This window comes from Lynx canadensis, chromosome D3 (assembly GCF_007474595.2).
Source record: "Lynx canadensis isolate LIC74 chromosome D3, mLynCan4.pri.v2, whole genome shotgun sequence".
Lineage (NCBI taxonomy): Eukaryota > Metazoa > Chordata > Mammalia > Carnivora > Felidae > Lynx > Lynx canadensis.
Genome location: NC_044314.2, coordinates 91,067,859 through 91,090,539, shown reverse-complemented (window position 1 = coordinate 91,090,539; position 22,681 = coordinate 91,067,859). Strand labels below are relative to the sequence as shown.

Here is a 22,681-nt window from a genome sequence, read left to right as displayed (position 1 = left end):
TTATTTTTGAGAGAGAGAGAGAATCAGAGCACAAGTGAGGGATGGTTAGAGAGAAAAGGAGACACAGAATCCAAAGCAGGCTCCAGACTCCGAGCTGCCCACACAGAGTCCGATGCGGGGCCTGAACTCACGAACTGTGAGATCTGACCGGAGCCACCCACGTGCCCCTCTGGTCTCCTTTTTCTTAAGGACACCAGTCCTACAGGCTCAAGAAGGCCCAAGTGACCCCATGACACCTGGATTGGTTCTTGAGAGGCCGTGTCTCCCCACACGGTCTCATTCTGAGGTCCCAGTGGTCAGGACTCCAGCCCGTGTGTGTCCGGGGATGTATTTCGGCCCTAACGCCTTCTCCAGCCACCCCGTGACACGTGGACCTTCCATCCCTTCCCTCTGCTGTGTTTGCTTTGCTTTAGAGTTTTTCTCTTAGGTTGGGTTCCCTGGGTATGGATGTTTCACTGGGGAGACTTTTGGGAGATGCGCCTGTGAGGAAGAGAAGCGGGGGGCCTGGGGAGAGGGACACCTGACTTCCCATCCGTCGCGGTTTACGCTAATCCGACAGGCAGCTCCGGAGCTGGGTGGGCCTCTCGGAGCTGACCAACCCCTTGGGCCCCGCCTCGAGGCACACCCGGGACAGGTGTCCCAAGGGGTGAGACGAACACCAGCATCCACCACACCCTGAACATTACCAGTCATCATATTTTTATTTGTTTTTAGTTATTTATTTATTCTGAGAGAGAGGGAGAGAGAGAATCTTATTATTTTTTTAGAGAGCAGGGGAGGGGCGGGGACAGAGGGCATCCCAAGGAGGCTCCATACTTTGGCTGCAGAGCCCCGGGTGGGGCTTGATCTCACGACCCTGGGATCACGACCTGAGCCAACACCGAGAGTCAGATGCTCAACCGACGGAGCCACCCGGGCACCCCTGTTTGTTTGTTTTTTAATTGTTCTTGCTTGTTCATTGTTTCCCACCTCCCAATATCGTGAGCACCTGAACACAGGGGCTCTGTCCACTTTGCCCACGGATTTAGCCCCTGTGCCTGGAGCATTGCTGGCCTCGTGGGTGCTCCGTAAATGTAAGTGGGTTTATTTAAATGAGTGCGCCGCGGTCATGATCTCACAGATGGTGCATTCGAGCCCCGCGTCGGGCTTTGTTCTGACAGCTTGGAGCCTGGAGCCTGCTTCAGATTCTGTCTCCCTCTCTCTCTGCCCCTCCCCCACTCACACTCTGTCTATCAAAAAATGAATAAACGTTAAAAAAATTAAAAAAAAATTTATAATCGAGGGGCACCTGGGTGGCTCAGTCGGTTAAGCGTCCGACTTCGGCTCGGGCCATGATCTCGCGGTTTGTGAGTTTGAGCCCCACGTCGGGCTGTGCTGACAGCTCGGAGCCTGGAACCTGCTTCGGAGCCTGTCTCCTTCTCTCTCTGTCCCTCCCCCACTCATGCTCTGTCTCTCTCTGTCTCTCAAAAATGAATAAACGTTAAAAAAAATTAAGTGAGTGTGCCGCACCCCTGTGAGCAGACCCCTGTGACCGAGAGCCACAGGTGCTGTGGATTGACCAGGGACTGGGACATTTGGGCAGAGGGTGGGGAGGGGAGGCCCCCTCCAAAATGCTGTGAAGGTGCAGTTAGAAGAATGAAGGGTGGGGGCCGAGAAAATAGCACACCCCCTGCAGGGGGCACGTCTTTCATTCACCTACCACCCAGTTGTGGGGCACAGTCTCTGTTCATCATAAGCAGCCAGTAGATGTCTGTTGTACGTGGGAAGCTACTGGCTCCTTGCACCTACCACCCTTCCTGCTTCCAGTGACATTCTGCTGTTCCCTTCAGTTCTTTTGAGAACAGTATAGACTATCTAATCTCGCTGTTTGGCCTGATCTGGGTCCCCTCTCCTTGGGCACCAGGCAGAACGAATTCCCGATGCCCAGGAGACACTGTTCCGTCCCAGCTACTCCCCTTCTGGAGATGGTCCCTGGCCAAACCCGGCTGAGGCAGGGGCATGAAGCCTCGTTGCTCACCCAGCCCTGGAGCTGCCTGTTGGATCAGTCAGGTGTCCCTCTCCCTGTCATTCCTCCTCACTCCCCTAAGGGTGTATCTCCTTAGAGCCTTCCCAGTGAAACTTCCACATGGCTCTGCACGCAGATCTCGCGGTATAATGGCAGGTGAGCAGGGAGGGGCCTGGGGACAAACAGAAACACGAGTCTGTGGTGCCATCAACCTGCTGGCTGGTGGGGGGTGGGGGTGACAGGGAGACGGTTTGAAAGGCCAGAGCCCCTTCAGATGGCACTTTGCTTTTTTATAATGCCCACAATCGTGACGCATTTATTCGCATGGGGATTTTCAGCATCCTGACATCCACATTCACCTCTGGGACCGCAAGATCACATTTTCTCCCTATTCCGGCTGTGTCCACCCGAAAATGTCTAAAACAGTAGCTCCCACTTCTGGGTGCTTGTAGAAGGCTCCGGGAAGCTTTAAAAACAATTAGTGCCCAGGCTGCACCCCAGCGCAATTTAAAATCTGAGCTTCTGGGGCTTGGCCTCAGACATGCGTTTGCAAAACTCCCAGGCGATCCTAACACGCTGAGCACACGGAGGACCAGTTTGGAGGAGTCCTGTGCTGCCATAACCTGGATGTTTCTGCAACCCAGATGTCCAGACGGCATCCCACACCCGTGGAATCAGAATGAGCTTGGGACCCAGGCTGAGCCATAGTTATAGCTGCCCCGGGCGATTGTGTCGTGCTCTGCAGGTTGAGGACAACTGATTTCAGTGGTGCCTTCTCCACACCTTCTCCCCAAACCTCATAGGATCAAGTGCCCCAAACAGTTTGATTTCCTTGCAGCTCAAAAATGGTGTTCGCGACATTCGAACCATGCAAGGAATTAAAAAACAAAAAAAACAAAAAAAAAAAACAGAGAAACCAGAGGCATTCCCGGCACACCGCAGGGGAATTAAATTCAAATCTCTGGGAGGCGGGACCTTGTTAATGGTCTTGCCTGACGTCCCCAAGTGTCACCGACGTCGTAAACCTCTGTTCTACACTGACTCCAGTGTTGAGCCTGTAGTGCAGACACGAGGTACAGATGTTGAGCCTGAATCACAATATCTCGTGACTGGGCTATTTGTAAATTGCTCTGTGTTTATTGACGGCTGTACTGAATAATTTATTGAGTTATTATAAGGTTCAGCATAATGCGCGAGGTGTCGAATTTAGCATCTACTCTACATAAAGTGGTTAAATGCCTGCTGTATTTACTGTGGCAGATATGATGTGAGAAAAAGGAATCAGGCTCCCCAAGGTTTCCATCACCAAAATTCCCTCTGGTCGGCCTGCAAGGGCCCGGTTAATCTGAGCGGTCAGAGGAGGGCCGGGCCCCGAGCAGGGTGGTCCAGGGAGGGGGTGTGCCGGGGGGGGGATCACTGTGTTGTCCCGGAGCTGGAGCAGTCTCTCGGCTCGGGGTGGGGGGGGGGCGGGTGGTCCCCCGAGGACTGATCTTAAGCCACACCCAAGTATAGTTTGGGGAGCGTTATATTCTACATCACCGCTACCTTGCGGGCACCCGGCCTCTTCCTTCCAGGCCTCCTGAAATACTGTTCACATGCCATCAGCCAAACCGTAGTGAGCAGTCTTGGGGCAAAAGTTGCTGTCATGCTGTCATTCGTCAGCCCTTGTTCTGTGGTTGCCGAAGGGAAAGAGTCTCGCACAACCTGAAAGTGGCCAGCGTGGGCCTCGGGTCCTGGGGATGCTTTGGCTTTCTCCAAGCAAGCCTTGGGAGTCTGTGCTGGGACTCAGCTCCCTCCCCTGTTCTCTTCAGCTCTGGCCCCTTACTTCTCACCCGGAGACCTGTTCTTACCGTCTCTGAATCCCCTCCTCCAGCCCAGGGCATGTGCTCTGGACTGGATTGATTCCCTCCAGAATTCATGTGCCCAAGCCCTAACTGCCTCTGTGACTGTATTTGGAGACCGGCTTTTAGGAGGCAATTAAATGAGGCTGTAAGGGTGAGGCCCTAACCCAGTAGGGGAGAAAGGAGAGAAGATCTCTGTCTCTCTGTCTCTGTCTCTGTCTCTCCCCGCCACATCTGGACACACAGGGAAGGTGGCCGTCCATAAGCCAGACGCGCGCTCTCATCAGAACCTCACCCCACGGCAGCCCGATCTAGACTTGCAGCCCTGGGAACCGGAAGGACGGACGGATCTCTGCTGTGTAAGCCCGGAGGCCGTGGCTTCTGTTGGCAGCCCGAGCCGAGCGGACTGAGGCAGCACATCTGACCGTTCTCTGGGGAGGGCTGGGAACGCTTCCCTACGCGTCCTTTTTTATTCTTCTAAATGTTTACATCTTTATTTCCTTTATTTATTTGTTATCTTTATTTTTCCCTAAGGCCCGAGGCGTCTGAAATTTAAAAGCCAGGACGCTCGTCCGTTTCTCCCAGAAGCACCGAGTGCCCGCGGCCTCTGCCTGGCCAGGCTCGCCGCGTCCTCGGACGGCTTGGCTTAATGTCACGTCTTGAAGTCCTGAGGGTTGAGCAGGGTCTTTGCCTTCTAGACATGCAACCCAGATGACACTGGCAGGAAACAGGAAGTGCGTGTTTAGTCAATACCAAGAAGTTCCCTACCTGCTTTTTGCCCCTTTCTTCTTCTTTTCTTTCTCTCTTTTTACAAATTTGTGAAGCTCGGAGCAAGGACCCAAACTTTGATCGTTTGAGTGCATTTGTTATTGGAATGGCAAGGACCCAAACTTTGATCGTTTGAGTACATTTGTTATTGGAATGGGGCTCGAAACGTGAGGTGGGGGAGGGGTCATAGATCAGGCTGGAAGAATTTGTTCGTGTGAGTGACGGTGTTGAGTCCCGCTCTGCAGTCCCCGTTTCAGATGCTCAAGCTTCCAAACGCTGTATCTACATAAAAGCGTGGTTCTTTGTCTCCTGCTGTGATACGACCAATGGGGGGGGGCTTATAAGCAACAGCCCTGGAAGCTGAAGTCCAAGATCAAGGCACCTGCAGATTCCGTGTCTGGTTTGGGTAGATTTCTGGCTCACAGACGTCTTCTCGCTGTGCCCTCACACCAGGAGAAGGGGAGGGAGCTCTCCGGGGTCTCCTTTGTAAGGGCACTAATCCCATCATGGGACACCCATCATCGTGACCTCATCACCTCCCCAAAGCCCCGCCTCCTGACACCATCTAGGTTTCAACATGAACTTTGGAGCGACACACGTGTGTCGACTGTGGAACTTGGCATCTGACTTTCTCAGTCTTTGAAACAGCATGTTCCCCTAGTAAGTTGGTCTTTCTAACAACTTACAAGGACCGAGTCCTTGGCTGTATTTGTTTCCCGTGGCCTCTGGAACCGATTACCATAAACCTTGTGGCTTAAAGCATGACCCCTTTATGCCCCTGCAGTGCTGGAAGTCAGAAGTCTCAAAGCATTTTCACTGGGTGCTGGCCGAGCTAAGCCCGTCTGGCGGCTGTGATGGAGAATCTGTTTCCTTGTCTTTTCAAGCTTCTAGAGGCCACGTGTGTTCTGTGGGTTGTAGCCCCTCCTTCCCGTTTTAAAGCAGATCCTCCTAATTTCTGTTTCTGGGATCGTCACCTGGCCTCCTCTCTCCTGGGGTGAAATCTCCTTCTTACAAGGACACTTGCGATAACACTTAGGGCTCAGCTGGAAAAATCACCCCATCTCGAGATGCTTAATCATAACTGCAACATCCCTTCGGCTGTGGAAGGTAGCATTCGCATTTTCTGTCAGTTAGACCCGTGGACATCTTCAGGGTCATTATTCAACGGACCATACTTGTTCTTCGTTGAAGGAAATATGTGAGATATGACATAGGAACAAATCAAACGCGGTAATGGATTCTTCTCTACGTGCCCCTTCTGCCGGGTGACATCGTCCAATGGCAGCAACCAATGGCAAATCGTCCCTGCTGCTAAAGGGACTGACTTTGGCACCGACTGCACTAGCCCTCCCTTTCTTGTTAGCAGCTGAAGGACAACTAGTATCCTATGGTCAGACTGACCAATGAATACTGGCCCACACAGGAACTAACACTTGGATGTAGTCAGGGTCTAGGCTGCAGAATGCGTGTTGCCCCCAGCACGTGCCTTGCCATTCATTACTGTGACATGAAAAGCAAAGGGCAGATGAGTTGTTAAATGTTGCTCGTTATCCTCACACACTGAGCCAGGTTTAACAGATACGTAGAGATATGAAGAGACATGAGTATCTCCCCAGTTCCAGTCGATGCCCCATTATCATTATCATCCCCTCCACATCATCACCGTTATCACCAACATCACCATCACCATCATCACTGCAAACCCAAGGGACTTTGTGCCACGTCTGGCCTAAAGACACCTTTATTTGGGCTACCTGGTGGCTTTAAGAAACTTTGAATTAATTGTCAGTGTTTGACAATCAGGGGCTTTCAATTAATAAAAAAAAAAAAAATGGATGTGTTGGGGGCAAATTGAGAACAGCTCTCAATACTTCCCAGAACAACAGGTGAGGGCTGGGTGGGGACAGTCCCATGAGGGATGGTAAACCTTCTCCAGTTAGCCACAGACCCCACCACTGCTGTTTTCCTTCCGTGGGCCGCTCTCCTCACTCTGCGCTTGGCCTGTCTGAAGGTGAGGATCTTGTCCCCGGTATTATAGCCTTAGAAGTGTCAAAGGATAAAGGGAGCTAACAAGGGCACCAAAATTACTTGGTCTCACCTGGCTTTGATCTCTTCATAATAGAAGTCTCTCCCCTCCCTTTCTGTGTCTGTAGCTTAAGATGACTATTCACGGCTCTCATCTACATTCTGTATGGCTGGAAAATTCAGTTGACACATCTCATGTCACCTCTTCATGCAGCAATATTTGCAAATTATCCCTTAGAGCCCCAGCTACTAAGATATTCCCCAAGCTGCCTCTCAACAGCTAGATGGGATGTTTAAAGAATAAATGATAGACGGGTGCTAGCTACCAGTGAGCACTTAAATGTAATGGTGTAATTTTATGATTGTGTGTATTCTCAAGCATTCTAACGAAGATTAGTGTGCCAACAACTGAATTCCATCAGTTTTCTACGTAAGACACCTGGCAGGACTCACTCAGAATTGGGAAGACCGTGGAACTGATGCCTGAATTAAAAACAAAAACAAAACAAAAAAAAAAACCGAGCTTGAGAAACAGATATTTTTATTAAGTTAAATTTCTAAAAGGTGGGTTATTGATGAGGGAGATTGGCGATGGGCATCACTTGTCCTGGCTTTGTTTCCTGTCTCCCAGCAGACCTTCACACAGACATCACAGCAAGAGGTGTGCATCCTCTCTGCTCCGTTAAGGTAGCGTTCAGCTGCATGGAACAAAAGACCGAATATAGTGACCTTTAAAACATGATGGTTTGTGTATCCCAAACAGAAAAAAGATGCATGTAGGTACTCCATGGCTGGTATAATCACGAAATGATGCAATGGGGTCTTTGTCTCCTATCTTCCTGATGTGCCACCATCACAAGATGGCTGCTGCACATCCAGGCATCACATCAATATTCCAGGCAGGAAAGAGAAAGGAAGGAGGGTCAGAAGCACATGCCCTCTGAAACCGTGTCTCTTTACCAAGGGAAAACCTTGTTTCCCAGAATCCTTACAGAACAGATTTCTGCTTATGTCTCATTGGCCAGTAGCTTCCCAGTCATTTGCTTCTTGTTGGCAAGGGGCACGTATTGCCAACTTGACCGAACTGGGCTCTGTCAGAAAGGAGGAAGGGAAGAATGGATTTTGAGTACATCCAACACCGGCCACACAGTCACTGACTCACTCTGTTGTTGAATACTCATCTCCTGAGAATCTAGAACATGGCGGGGTTTGCAAGGTTGAGTAGGAGGAACGGTTGGAAGGAAAGGAAGGAAAGGAGGGAGGAAGGAATAGTTCCTGTCCTCCGAGCACTCATTCGCTCCGTGCTTAGAAAATTACCCCCGTGAATAAGTGATTAATCAGTCAATCACGACTATGTCTTTTGATGGTGGTCAGGCCTCTAAGTGTGGTGTACAGGTGGTGCACTGAACAATTCTGGGTGCGTCATTCACACACTCAGAGTGGGCTATCCTTGAGGTGTGCAGTGCCCAGCCTTCACAGATGTTCGAGATGGTCCTAGCCCTGGCAATGATGATTAAAGGAGATCACGAGGACACAGAGATGGCTGTGATTGTTGACCGTTTTGTGGCTGCAGAACCCGAGGCTTCGGGAGATGAGGTGTTGGATAACATAAGTCGTGCCAAGTCCGGATTCCCTCCTGGGGGCAAGTCAGTGCCAAGTCCGTTGTCTCAGCCACTCCGTGTCACGGCCTATAGCCGCTGTCTGAACTAGAGTGAGTTCGTGGTGACCAAATGGCCTTCTAGGCTGTTAAACTCCCAGTGCGTGTCATGAACTGTTACGAGGCCATTGGGTAAGAGCCGTCTGAACCTATGAAGCCATAGGTAAAGTAAGGCACAGTCGGTTCCACTTCCTCACGTGACACCGATAACAAACATACCTCACTGCTCGTACGAGAAAATCGAGCCTCCTGACGAAATCCTTCCTCCCTGCAGCCTGGGGAGATTTTAGTAAGTCACCCATCATGCCCAAATCCAAAAAGGCAACACTGACTTAAAGTTTATCTTTAATTATATTTAAATCACAAGGCTTACCAGAACGTATTGACATCTACACCAAGAAATTAATTGACATTCTATTAACCTCAACCAGCAAATTAATTCCTCAGCCCCAGACCCTGAGCACTTGAAGGCAGAAGCGGTTACGTATTGATCGTAGGACACGGCGTGGCTCGTTTGCGTGGCAGTTTACCAGCTAAGCCTCGAGAAACAGAGTCCTCTCTTCCGTACGAGGAATCAGCTAGATACGTGTTTGAATTCTTTTTTGTCGCCAAGGAGTCGAGCATCCGAGTCTCTCAGGGCTTGTGTTTGTCGTGTCAGATGGCAGTTGAGAAAACCATTAGTGGAGGGAACAATGATTGTCACTCTCCCTTAATAATCCTGTTCGCGTTTTCAAATGCATGTGGAACCTTCCTTCTACCCCAGCAGTTCAGCTTCAAGAGATCGTGGCCAGATGAAGAAGAATGCACTTCCCCTGTGACGAGGCACGAAAATCCCTCATCGGGACACCAAGAATTTCATTCCAAACTGTCTTCCTCTGATCTGTCTCCTGATGGAGCCTGCCGACGTGTGGTCTGAACAGAGACCCCCTCTTAGTACGTTCTCTCTTAAACAAACAAGTAAGAATGACGGGAGTGGAAGTGGAAGAAGGGAGCAGCACTGAGTTCCCAGATGTAGCCGAGGAAAGCTTTTTAGCGTAAAAATCCTCCAGGGCAAGGTCTAGGGGGACATGGCGTCCCGGGTACAGTTGTCAGTTGGACGTCGAAGGCGGAAGGTGCTTCAAAGACAGACCGTTCCCCAGTCCCCAAAGGGGAGACGGGAGCTGATTGTATATAATCGGTTCGCTCACCTCCCTTCCCGGCTCCACCCCGCTCTGTGACTGTGACCCTGGTGTCCTGCCCAAGTCACAGCCCGGCTTCGCCAGAGACACTGAGCAGAAAGACTGTATGGCACCCTAGTTACCTGCTTATGCAGCCAAGACGTGATCTCAATCTCGAAGAGTCAGCAGCCCAGGCAAGAATGCTAATGTGTCTGTGGCGTACAAATGGGATTTTTTTTTTAAGTAAAAAACTCCCAACACAAAGAAATAGATACAAGGAAAATAGCTCTCCGTCTCTGAGTATGCTTAGGAAAACGTCACGATGTGGAGACAAAAGTTGCTTTACTCTTTTTTTTCCTATGTTTGCAGCAGCCATTGTAGCTCCCGTCCGGGAGACACCCTCAGATGGGGGGGGGAGATGAGTGGGGGCAGCTCCAGGACACTTCAAGGTCATTTCACTTTCAATGGGATTTGCTTTTCTTTCCGGTTTCTGATTGAAGACCTTTGGGGCTTCTGATTCCCCATCCCCCCCAACGGCTGCCTCCCTTTGAAATGTTGGAAGCCCTTTTTAACTGAGCTAATAGGCATGCTTTAAAGATCATTTAAAGTCAATCTGGGGGCGCCTGGGTGGCTGGGTCGGTTAAGCTTACGACTTCGGCTCAGGTCATGATCTCGTGGTTCACGAGTTTGGGCCCCGCGTCGGGCTCTGCGCTGACAGCTCGGAGCCTGGAGCCTGCTTGGGATTCTGTGTCTCCCTCTCTCTCTGCTCCTCCCCAACTTGCACTCTGTGTCTCTCTCTCAAAAATAAATAAAACATTAAAAAAGTTAAAAAAAAAATAAAGTCAACCTATAAAAAAGAGGCTGCCGCATCATAGTGAAAGTCACTATAAATGAAGCTTGATTAGGAACCCACTTTTTACAAATGAAGCTTAACACAAAATATCAGGTGACTTCACCTTAAACATGCAAAAGTTGTAACAATGGCTTTATTCTCAGATAAAGATGGAAATCAGTACTGATTGGGAGGGAGAGGTCACCTTTCAGAAAAAAAACCCTCAGTTTTGGTCAGTTTCGAAAAGTAACCTAGATTTTCATGAAATTGCCTCGAAGGCTTATCTTGCGCTTTGGTGAGTGGCATCCTGTGTTTCCGAAGTGCCTGTCTCCTCATTGTCCCTTGTCCCTTTTCTCTCTTTCAAACGCTAACTTGTTTGAATCTGCCCCGTCCTGGTTTGTCAGTCCTTTTAGGCGTGAATCAGACAACCCCAGCGGCTGTCTCCAAGATTCCATTCACGGGTTTTATTAAGTATGACGTCCTTTCCAAGACGGGAAATATCCCGGTGGCATCTGCGTGCCAATATGTCATGTGTACGAATGGCGGTCCACAGTGACCTCTGTGAGGGACGCTTAGGATGCAAATGTTCAGCGAGGAGAGATCGTCGTCTTCTGTCGACGGCACGTCACATCACCCTGTTCAGAGGCAGGGAGCCCCCCATGGTTACTCAGGTATCTTCTCTGCTTTTGGGGGGTAATCGTACCCTTACTTGCTGCCGGGACAGGTGGGCCATTTGCTTCGGCGGCTCTGTGGTTCTCGGGAACGGTGTGGGTGGTAGCCAGTGGAGGTGGTCGTGGGGCTGGAAGACCTTGACCGTCAGCGGAACAGAACAGAAGTTCGTGCACACGCCACCAGTCAGCCCGCAGATTTCCCCCGCTGTGCGCGAGCCCAGATGTGTCTCCCCTACGGCCCCGTTTCTCTCGCGTCTGCCCGGTCTGCCCACATCGTCTCTGGTCCACGTCTGGTCCCTTCTCCACGGGACACTCACGGTCATGTTTTCAAGCCATGAACCTTTGCTTAAGACAGTTCAGCGGACTCTCACTTAGATGAGAAGGACTCCACGGCTGCCTCCGCAGGTGCAGATGTCCCCATGTGCCCCAGGATGCCCTGAGCACAGGAAGCGTCACTTGAGTTTCTAGACAAGGGCACGTTCATTCATGGGTTGACTGCCGGACCCCTAGAGCCCCCTTATTGGACCCCAGCGGTGAGCCCCTCCAGGGAATAGCCACAGGCTGACACACGGGCTCTACGAGGCGCCTCTGTCATCAGAACAAGTTACAAAAGAGCCGTGATTGCGCCGTGGGAAGCATCCAGGTGCAGATCGGGAAGTGCTTGGTCAGGAAGACGGTGGCCATGTTTTCCGGAGAGGCCTCGTCCCTTCTTGGGTCGACCTCCCGACCGTAGGCTTTCCTGACCCCCACCTATCTGTGGGCTGATTTGAAGAGCCCTCCTTCCCCTTTCCCACTGCAGACCCACCAGCATCCCCTGGTCAGGAACCCAAACCGGGCGATCAGATAGAGGGTGGGTGTGGTCACAGATTTCAGGGGGGCTCTCCCACCTTCCCCTGTGGAAAGAGCCAAATAATCGCTGCCTGCCTCCCTCCCCACCTTCCGAAGCACCCGTGCCTTGACAAGTATCCCCACCTTTGTTCTCTCCGCCCCCACCTTCGTCCGGTTGGCCCCGCTCTCAGAGCTTGACCTAGAGGAGCTCACTGATTGCTGAAAACAGGGGTGTGGCTGGCAGAGAGCACCTGAACCCCGCCCAAGTCAGAGAAGGGTGCCTAGGGGTCTCGGACCCACGGCGGAGCTGTGCTTCTCTTTGGGGAGCACAGGGCGTGGTTTGGCTGTCACTGTCACTGGAGTTTGGGCAGGGCCCAGGATGACAGACATCCTGCCGTGTGGGGTGTGGCTCCACACAAGGAAGCATTTGGCTCCTTACCCTGTTCGGCATTCTGACGTCCTGTGGACACTCCTGTAGGACTCCTAACTCAACTCATCTCAGAGAGTGTCCCTTTTTTGTCACTTTCCCCCCTTTACAACAATCTACAACTTGGCTTAGCCTACTTTTCCTAGGTCAATTAAGATCATCTCGTACTTTCGTTATTACCTTATACACATAAATCTGGTCTATGACTTATTCTCCTAATTGCAGGATTTATTCCAGGGCCGGTGCATACGCCTGTCTCTTTCATTCTCCTGTTTTTCTTTAATATGTTTTTTTTTTAATTTTTTAAATGTTTATTTATTTCTGAGACAGAGACAGAGCATGAGTGGGGGAGGGGCAGAGAGAGAGGGAGACACAGAATCCGAAACAGGCTCTGGGCTCCGAGCTGTCAGCATAGAGCCCGACGCGGGGCTCGAACTCACAAACCGTGAGATCATGATCTGAGCCGAAGTCGGTCGCTCAACCAACTGAGCCACCCAGGCGCCCCTCTCCTGTTCTTCTTAATGTAGAACAGTCTCAGATCAACGCTTAATTCCAAATTTACTCATTTTCGGTGGAAATAAATATTTGACTACCTCATTATGTCACTCACTGAAGACATCTGCAAGCATTTGCACATTGAAATAAATGTTCTTTTATCATTTCTAAAGTTTTATTTTTGTTTTTTTTTAAGTATTTATTTATTTTGAGAGAGAGAATGAGAGAGGGAATCCCAAGCAGGCTCCTTGCTCCACACGGAGCCTGACATGATGCTCTATCCCACGATCGTGAGACCATGACCTGAGCTGAAATCAAGAATCTGATGCTGAGGTGCCTGCTCAGTCGGTTAGGCATCTGACTTTAGCTCAGGTCATGATCTCAAGGTTCTCGAGTAGGAGCCCGACAGTAGGTTTGTTGCTGTCAATGTGGAGCCTGCTTGGGATTCTCTGTCTCTGTCTGTCTGTTTCTCTCAAAATAAATAAGTAAAAAACTTTCCAAAAAAATTAAAACTGAAGAGATGCATAACCGACAGGGCCACCCAGACGCCCCAAGATCGTAAAGCCAGCTTTTACGTCCGCTTCCCCATCACCCAGCACAGTATCCAACAAGCACCAGGAATCCAAGGCCTCTCCCTGGATGGGTGGAGGGAGTGTGGGGACGGGAGGAAGGAAGCCCTGAGGTCAAAGGAGGAGAGACAGCATGATGTGGTCCAAGCTGTGACTTTCCCATTTGTCTTTTCCAGAACGACTCTGGTTAGCAGACCTGAGAGGATTATAAGGTAGAAACAGAGGACACGAGAAGACAAATTTATGGTGACAAAAATCTCATTACAAAGTACATACGTTAAAGGGTCCATGCATATTTTACTTCCTAATGAAAGGATTTTATTCTGAGAATGCTAATGAAAAAGTTAGGAGAAAAGACGTCCGTAATGGAAAACTGGAATACTGGCGATAATGTCCAAGAAGAAACAATTTGAGTAATATCCTTATTTGAATCTGGAAAATGAGATGTGGAGGAGGGGAGGGGGAAGGAGGTTCCTCTGCTCGGAGGGACATCCGGTAACCCCGCGTCTGCGTCTGGCACAGATCTCCAACGTGCCACCGCGGGCCACCGTTGGCTGGGTCTGGAGGATTCCTCCGAGTGGAGCCGACGAGGCTGAGCACCCGGTGTGATGGCCCCTTTGCCCCTTCACTCTTTCGTCGTTTCTCTTGCCAGACTGTCTCACGTAGCATCTGCCAGCCGCCTTTGGTGTTCTCCTTGCCTCAAAACCCCCTTCAGTTTCCCTGGAAGACAAAGCCTTGCGTGCAAGCCATTTAGGAAGGACGTGTCCCGGGAGACAGGGGAAAGAGAACCGAGAGGGAGAACCCATGCACGTGGAGGGCGGCTCCAGCCCGACCCCAGAGGGGGGGGGGACACTCTGGAGTGGGCAGTGTGGCTTTGGACACTCAAGAAAGAAAGGTGTCTGGGGAAAGTCACAGGTCAGGGTCCTCAGGAACAGCAGCGCTCACCAGCCAGAGGTGAAGCGCGTGGAATGACGCAAGGGTGAGGAGGTAAGTTCCGCCCCGTGGTAAATGACTCTCATTCCCATGACCTCTGGGGAGTGTTCTGAATTGTTGGGGGCGGGGGGGGGGCGCACCTCAAATTATTTTCTAAGTTCACAGACACTTAGACACGAGCTTCACCTTCTCTCCGGCTTTCCTTTTGGTCTCAGAAATGTCACCCAGTTATCTTTGAGAGTACCGTGTCGCAAAGCCTATCTGGAAACGGAATCTCTGGGCTTCCCCCCGCCCCCCACCCCACCAGCTTCCCCCGGACGCTCACGCCGGAAGCCAGGTGCCCACGTGGGGGCTGGCAGTTCAGGCATTGGCATGCGTGGCCTTGCGTCTCAGATGCTTCCTTCTAGATCATTCTCCTACTACCAGGTCCGTGTCTACGTGGTTTCTCCTCCCTCCGATGGAGGGTAGGCTCTCCTGTCTAGAGCTCCCGTTTCCAGATCTCTGCTTGGATTTGTAGGCACATCATAGAACTGAAAGTCGGCTGAGGACCCTTTTTAAAGGCAGCCTGATGTCCAAGTCTCTTGTCGCAAAAGTGTGCCAGCTTTGCTTGTCCGGTTTGTTTGAGGCATCTGGTCTCCTGGTGTGGCGCACTGACCTGTGTTTCCCCCGGGGGCCGAGAATTCCCATCCTGGATCCTCTTCGCTGCTCAGCACGCCTGTCTTGCCCCGGAGAACGAGGTGGGGGAGCCCAGCACACGGAGATCAAGAGTAGGCCTGCCCACTCACCTCTCCCGGTTCCTTCTGCTGTCAGCGGGGCGACCCTGCTAATTTCTTGGCCTCCTGGAACCTAGCTTTTCGTCTGCAACTGGCAGTGAATCGCAGCTCTGTATTGGTACGCCGTGAGGGCTACACGCACGCCACAAGACGTAAAAAGCCCTTCAAATCAGTGTTTGGGACATGAGAGCTACTCGGTAAAGGTTAGTTGTTTGCATCGCTCTGGAAAGAGCTGCGACGATCCGAAAGCGAGACTTTTTCTTTCGAAAACGATGCCCTTTTTGGCCTCGGGATGTGCTGAGGTGGTCTTGCAAAGCCTCAAGTTTCGTTTTCTTTCTTGGTTTTCTGAGCCCCGTGGCCCTGAGGGTTGTGGTCACCGTCTATGCCTGAGAGCCTGGTTATCTGAAAGGGCATTTCATTTCCCTTAAATGTCGGGAAGTCTCCGACTGTGCCTTTGTCCGCTTGAAGGAGGGTCTTCTTAGCGAGAAGGTTTAGATCTTGAACCCAGCGCACAAAAGCGACCGCGTGAGGGAAGGTTGTGGAGGAATGGGAAGAAGTCTCCAGGCCAGGGAGACGTGCTCATCTCTGGACGGAGGACAGGCTGCAGAAAGGGGCTTCCCAACCCAGATGGAGGGAGCCAGCGTGCAGGGATCTGAGGTGCCCGTGCGGTGAGGGGCCGCGTCCCCACTCTGCTCCCTGTCACTTACCATCCGCAAGCGAGACAGGACAGAGAGGCGGCCTCTTGGCTTTCCTCTGCCGGTAGCACCCACGCAGGCAGAAGAAACTAAAACCACAGGTGGCCCCCGTGGCCAGAGGCTGGCAAGTCCCCAAGTCTGATGGCGCATGGAGCGTGTCCACGCAAAACCTTCCCGACTCCACAGTATCACCCTTTGCGTGGAGCTCACGCACGGAACGCATCCTTGTTGCTCGGTATTTGATTGACCTGGGGGGGGGGGGGCAGGGGACGAGGGAGGCTGCAGGGGTGGCCTCTGGACACGTCATGCTTAGCCACCCCCTACGCCTCCTTGGCTGGCGTTCTTTTCCTATCTTTCCTCACCCTTGTGCTCATGGGCATCTGAAACCTTCTTCACAGCTCCCCTGTGCCTTCACTGATTTTTCCAGGCATACCTTCCAAATCCACTAATTGAATACATTTTATTTCTAACACATCATTTCCAGAATATTTCCCAGAGCTCCGATATCCACATAATTACACCTGTGTCGGTTGTTCACAGTCTTGGTGGCGTGGTGGGGTCTCCTGGATAAAAAAGACGGACAGGTGGAAGGAAGGAACAAAAGGAGAGAGAGAGAGAGAGAGAGAGAGAGAGAAACTCAGCTGGAGTGGTGCCTGGTCATCGGTTTATTTACAAAGCTCCCCCAGCAGTGCTCACGCACAGGCAAGACGGAGACCATGGCTTTAGGCAGAGTGTATGAGCGCTCCCATCACCTACTGTGCTTACGCCCTGGAACACAGTAGACTCCATTCTGATGAGTACCGGGCGTCAGACACTGCTGGGCACGACTTGGTGCAAAACAAGCATCGGCCCCTCTTCAGGACACTCACGGTTAAACACACAAACGCAAAGGTGCAGTCCCTAGCTTCACACTTCAACACGAAGAAGCGGTCAATGTCGCCAAGTAGGCAAGCGTCCTGCAATCCCGCACGCGTTAACTATTTGCAAAAAAGGTATTAAAATTCAGATTTCCACCGACCCACCAAGACACACAGGACGAGCTAGTCTAAAGCTAGATCACCACGTGCAGAATTTACAGAAGAAACTACCAGGAACGTGCCCCAAAGCCCGACTGCATCAGAATCACCGAGAAGCCCGTGCAAAAGCCAAGGAATCGTTGGAGAAAAACACACATTTGCACGCAGTTCCGGAATCCACGAGTCTGCTGTGGTCCCCGGGTTAAGAATTCCCAACAAAGGGAGTTTTTATCACCACATCAGAGAGAGGAGAGGCCGCTCAAAAGTGACCGTGTTTCTTTCACATCTCGGCCAGGCAAGGGACCTAAAAGGAAAAGAGAAAATAAACTTTATAGAGAACCGGGCAAGGTTACTGAATGAGTAAACTAATGAAGTACGTAGAGCCCTTTTAAAGTTCCTGGTGTTGCTTTTATGGCTAGCTCTTGCTGAGTGGGAAGAATTTGCATCCGTGGAGAGGTTGACAAAGGCTTTTCTGGGTAGAGTGAGCTCCGGAAGCGAGCGTGCGGGCACTGGGAGCGGTGAAATCCAGTGTCGAGGGGAGTGAGGCCTGTGGGGTTTTGCTGGACGTTAGGTCACCTGTGAGGATGCGGGACAGAAAGCCGTGTATACAGCAGGGTCCCAGCTCCGCTGTAAGGTGTCCGCTGTGGCGTGGGGTCCCTGAACATTCTGTCCCGTAGATCTCGCTCTCCCGTGCGTAGGTGGAGAAGGCAGGGCTCGGTACGTCCGCAAGAAGGACGCGCCGTCTCAGGAACGGGGAGGAGACGCCAGAGTTCTCGTAAATCCCAAACCCAGAAAGGTGTGTTCAGCATCCTGACCGCAGGATCCCTCTGCCCGTGGAAACGACAGGGGGAGGCTCCAGCCAGGCGGTGGCTGACTCTTTATCACAGCCACCGTTTCTCAAAGAGTTCCGCTTTCTTGCAGAGGTCGGGAGAGAGGGAGTCCTGTGGGATTTCCATACTCGGTGCCATATTTTTCCTGATCAGCGCTCACCGTCCGCTGCAGCTACTCCTGCCACTGCCCCTGTCCCTGTCCCTCCCCCTGCCGCGCTACTCTTGTCCCTGCCCCTCCCCCGCCCCTGCCACTGCTCCTGTCCCTGTCCCTGTCCCTGCTCCGTGCTAGAGCTGCTCAAGGAGAAAGTCAGCCTCTGGGGTTCAGTCTGGCCTCTTTACTTTCTGGGGATGGCTCCTGATCTCACTCCTCTGTTCCTTCTCACCCACACCTTCCTGTTCTCCTACTCACTCACTGTTCATCCACACCTCCCACCTCCCACCGTCCGCACCCTCTTCCTTCGCATCCTCCCTTCCTCCCCTCCCCTTCCCTTTTCCCCCTTCCTCTTTCTCCTTTCTTCCCCCTGCCTCCTTTCATTCTAGCTGCCCCTATTCCAGTATTCCAGCCCATCCCCTACTTTGAGAAGAAAGCCCCCAGGAAGCCCCACCATGTGCCTCTGAGCTTCTTCTCGGGTCTGATGGTGTGAGACACATGTTTCAGTAGCTCTGTGGGTATAAGAGGACAAACCTTGTAGTCCTGAGTGTCAGGTGTCAGTGGTCATTTTGCAATTACTTGACATCCGAATCTTCAGAGACGGATCTGACAGGTGAGAGTTGCGTTGGCCACTGAGGCTTAAAAAGCATCTCTTGTAGCTGCCTCCTCGGCTAATCCTTCCCTGTACCCTCTGCACTCTTCCCTCCCTCAGGGAGCGGCCGGCCCCACCCCTGCCTTTCTTCCACCCATGATATACAAGAGCAGGCATTTTGTGAAAGCAGTCTGTGAAGAGGCAGAGGAGGTGGCCGGTTAATTAAACTGACACAGACAGTGGCAAAAATCACCCTGATAGTCTCACTTGGTTCGTTTCCAGACGCATGTTTACAGGCGAAAAACATGTCTAAACACTAATAATTGCTGCGATTACTCCGATCCCCAAGCGACATCCGGCCGCTTCTCCCTGCCTATCAGCATGGCCCCCGTGGCCTCGCCCTCCCGTTCATGCCTCACCTCTGTGTCTGTGCAGCTCTGTCTCCCCCCCAACCAGATAGCAGAGCCACGTCTCCCTCGGACACCTTGAAAGTTCCGGGCTGGCCGTGGCTCTGGAAAGTCCGATATAAGCAGCCTATAGATTTCAGGGAGTAGGGGAAAGAATCCTAATGATGATGAGGGGATGAGGCGAGGGAAAGCATTTAGGAAAAGGCATGCCCACTGTTCATGACTCTCCGCGAGCGCCTGCTCAAACACAGGGAGCGGTGATGTCTCAGACCGGCCCGGTGCCGCGAATCACGTTGGACGTGGCATGTTTCTTTGACGCTGCGTCTTGAGACGCCCTTCACGGGGACGATGGGAACACACGCGTGCACGAGGACGCACGTGCGGAAATGACAGGTGCGGCCCAGGGCCTGCTGAGCGTCACCACTCGCCAGTCTCTCAACGTTTCTCTTCTCTGCTTCTCTCTAGTGTGGATGACGCCTCCGATGAAGTCATGCAGGTTGACGTTCAGATAGAGGAGCCCAGTGACCCGCCGGCCACACAGCTTGTCACGTGGCAGGTCGAGTATCCAGGAGACATCACGTCTGACTTGGGCGTATCCAAGATCTACGTGAGTCCGAAGGACTTGATGGGCGTCATACCGCTGGCCATGGTAAGAAGGTCCCTGCCTTGGGCTGTTAATACAGAACCCAAGGGAAAGAAAGGCTCCCGGCTGCCCCCACACCTGGCGGGGAATTGTCAGAGAACCAGGAACCAGGGTTGTGAGGGGGTACCTGACCCGCAAAGTCTGCTACACAAAGCTGAGTCTCAAAAATGTGTTCTCTCTAAATCATATTCTGAGAATATTAGTTACAAAATCATCAAACTCCAGGTATTAGATTTGGATCTTCATTATATGGAAAAATATGGATCATTTAATAAATGTGTTTCCATCATACAGTGTAGACTTTAACAATCTCAAATACGTCCGCCCCCAGAGACCACATCGATCAAGTGTGAGGGAAACGTAGCAGGTCGCATGGCAGACGCCTGCCCCCTCTCAAAGCTGCAGCTAGTGTTAGCCACGCAGGAAAGCCACGCCGGCTTCTCAGTTCTTACGAGCTACCGATTTTCCAAGGAAGCCATAAATCCAGTTTGAATGTGAAATGCCAACCTGTTCATGTTGGCAGCTAGTTAGAAATAAATAAAACACAACCTAGGAAAGAAGTTAATGGTATTCCATTCATAGGTTACCTATTTGGAAAAGATTAAAGACGGTAAGTCTGTCTACGTGTTCTTTAGGGTTCATGAAACAGAGATGGGCTTTTCTCCTTGGAAGGACCAGCCCCTGGTTTCTGTGTCACACAGTCCACCGCCTGTGGGAACACCCGTCCTCCGCGTTCCCCTAAGCGAAACACACACATGCCCCGTAGAGCCCTGCCTGTACCTCGGACTCTTCAGGAGCCCCTACAGAGGAACGATACCTTTTTTAATTGTGAATTTTCACAGCGCAAAAGCTTGGGCATGTTGGTCTGCCGACCATAAGGTGAGCTTCCCCCTGTTTACAAAAACTACTTTTCCTGTCGGATGTAAAACATGAGTCGACCTATCCACTGCCTGCCTGGTGCCTCCTCCACACCATCTATTAGAAAATATCGACAAGTGTTATTATATACGTAGAGAAAGAGCATTGGGAATCAATCTTTCAATAAAAGGTAGCATGGACAGTTGCCTAGTGACGGCAGGTTCCTTATTATGCCGTTTGTTAGGAAATGTAACAGTTTGGGGTACGTCCTTGATAAGGGCTCCTTTTAACTTTGTTTTGTGTTTTTTGTTTTTTTTTTTTTGGAGGCGCTAAGCCTCCCTTGGTGTATCTTTCCACGTGTGAGGGTAGCACTCCTTTGGTTAGGCTATTAGTGAGTGGTTCTATTACTGGGGATGGCAAGACCATTTATCTCGAACAAGGGATTATTTGAATTTGCTCCTGTGCAGCACCTTTGATCAAATGAGCTCTTTGCAGTACTCGGCACGGCTTCTGTGGCTTTGCTCAGCGTAGGTTAGCGTCCTGTTCGTTTCCCGCACTCAGCGTTCCTCCTGCCTCACGTGTCCCTGACGCCCCCATCACGTATCCCCAACCCCACCGTTCCCCGTAACATGCATGAATCCCCACTCCGACAAGGCGCCTCTCGGGCCTCTGCTGGTCTGTGACCATTTTCATCTTACCCCGCCGTCTAGCTACGATGGGTGTAGTACCGTACGATCGCGTGATGAGACAGCCAAGACCTAGTCGTGCCTTTCGCCATTTAGGAATTGCATTTGTTTGAAATCAAGAGGGCTCCTCGCCCACCCAGCCTGCTCTGACCCAGCCAGTAGTGGCTAAAATACAGATGCGTTTCTTTTTTCACGTGAAGGAACTCCTAGGGTTAGTGGTGTGGTTTCGGTGTGGTGACCCATGCCTCGTTCCTTCTTTCTTTCTGCCTCGGTGGTTTGAGGGCGTGACTTCCACCCTCATGGTAACCCTAGGGTCCAAGATGGTTGCCGGAGGGCTGGCCAACATATCCATGTTCGGTAGACCAGAAAAAGTCAGAAGTGAAGAAACTCAAAAAAATGAGCTTTCGAGAAAGAAGGATCCGACACAATATTTCTGCTTACATCCAATCGGCACGTAGTCGTGTGGCCGTACCTCCTTGGAAGGAAGGCTAGTTAATCTCTATTTTAGCATGGCTCGTTGCTTAAACTCTGTTGCAAGGAAACAAGAGGAAAATGATTATTTGTGCCATATTTGTAACAGTCCTACTTCATTTCCACTTGAGGAAGTGGAGATTCATCTTGAACACCTGTGTGTGTTTTCTGTCTTGATCTTTAGGAAACCCCCAGGAAGCAAAATAACATAACGGAATCCGAGCCTCCGCTTGCCAGCTATGCAAACGTGCTGATTTCACTCACGGTGCCTCCGTTTCCTCATCTAAAGGGGGAGAAGAGATACTTACTCATAGGCTAGTAGGAGGCTAAAATGATAACTCAGGAGTGCTTGGAACTGTGTCCGGTCCAGAGCAAACATACAATAAATGGTAGCTATTATTTTGTTCATTTCACCCCTCGATGCAAAGGGTAGACAGCGCCCTTTATAACAGTGTTGTAAATTCTTCCGGGAAAGGGGTTTGGCCCCGGCCGCCATATTTCATGGCGTAAAAAGAGTGCTAGATACTGTGTACGTGCTCACTGATCCTTGAGCTGAATTGAATGAATTGTAAGAGCACTTTAGGTCCGATGACGTTTTACCAGTGATCTTGGAATATCTTCCTTTGGAGCTAAGGGTGAAGTCTTCAGGGTCCTGACTCCCCAGTCTTTTATATTTGGAGTGTTCTGAGTCCCCCTTCCTGAGAAGGCGGCTTCATTTTACCTTTGACTTGGTTGGGAAAAGAACTCTGGCCATTGCTAGAGAGATTGCCCTCACTACACGGTCGTTTTGCCACTTCATTTCACTTCCACTGTGTGTTTGTTCAACATGTGTTCGTTGCGAGATATTTGAAGGAGATCTGATATCCATGCGTCTATTCATCTGCGTCACACGTTCTTGAAATATTAGAGAAACGGAAGGAGCGCCAGCTCACCGGGACCATGGTGAGTGAGGAGAAGGCGCTCTGGGTTGAGATCGTGGTCACCGGGCGCTCATAAGCTAGAACAAGGGGGTGGATCTTCAAATGTGATTTGGAGCCGCTGCAAGGCTCTCAGCAGGGTGTCACATGGACTGATGTATGTGTTTAGAAGAATGCTCCGGCTGTAGGTGGAGAGTAGATTTGGGAGAGCCAGAGAGATGTCAGAGAGAGTTAGGACCTGCACACTGGCTGCTGTCCAATAACCCGGATCTAATGAGCTAGGCGTTTACTCGTCCCTCACCTGTCCTGTAAGAGTGTGAGCAGCCTGGGGCTTCTCTGATGCCTCCAGGGAGTTAGGACATAGCCTCCCTCTATCCCCAAAGCTATTGACCTCCTCCCCATGGCGTCAGAATAATAACAAACATGTCCCTGTG

At 51.2% G+C, this 22,681-nt stretch overlaps 1 protein-coding gene across 1 annotated transcript in view; it reads left to right on the top strand.

The window, feature by feature from the left end:
• Window positions 1-22,681, top strand: part of TMEM132D (transmembrane protein 132D) — a 557,096-nt gene that overhangs the window by 365,156 nt on the left and 169,259 nt on the right. The window contains exon 4 of the mRNA XM_030292284.1: window positions 19,138-19,321. Coding sequence (XP_030148144.1) covers window positions 19,138-19,321 — 184 coding nt within the window. The remainder of the gene's footprint in view (window positions 1-19,137; window positions 19,322-22,681) is intronic.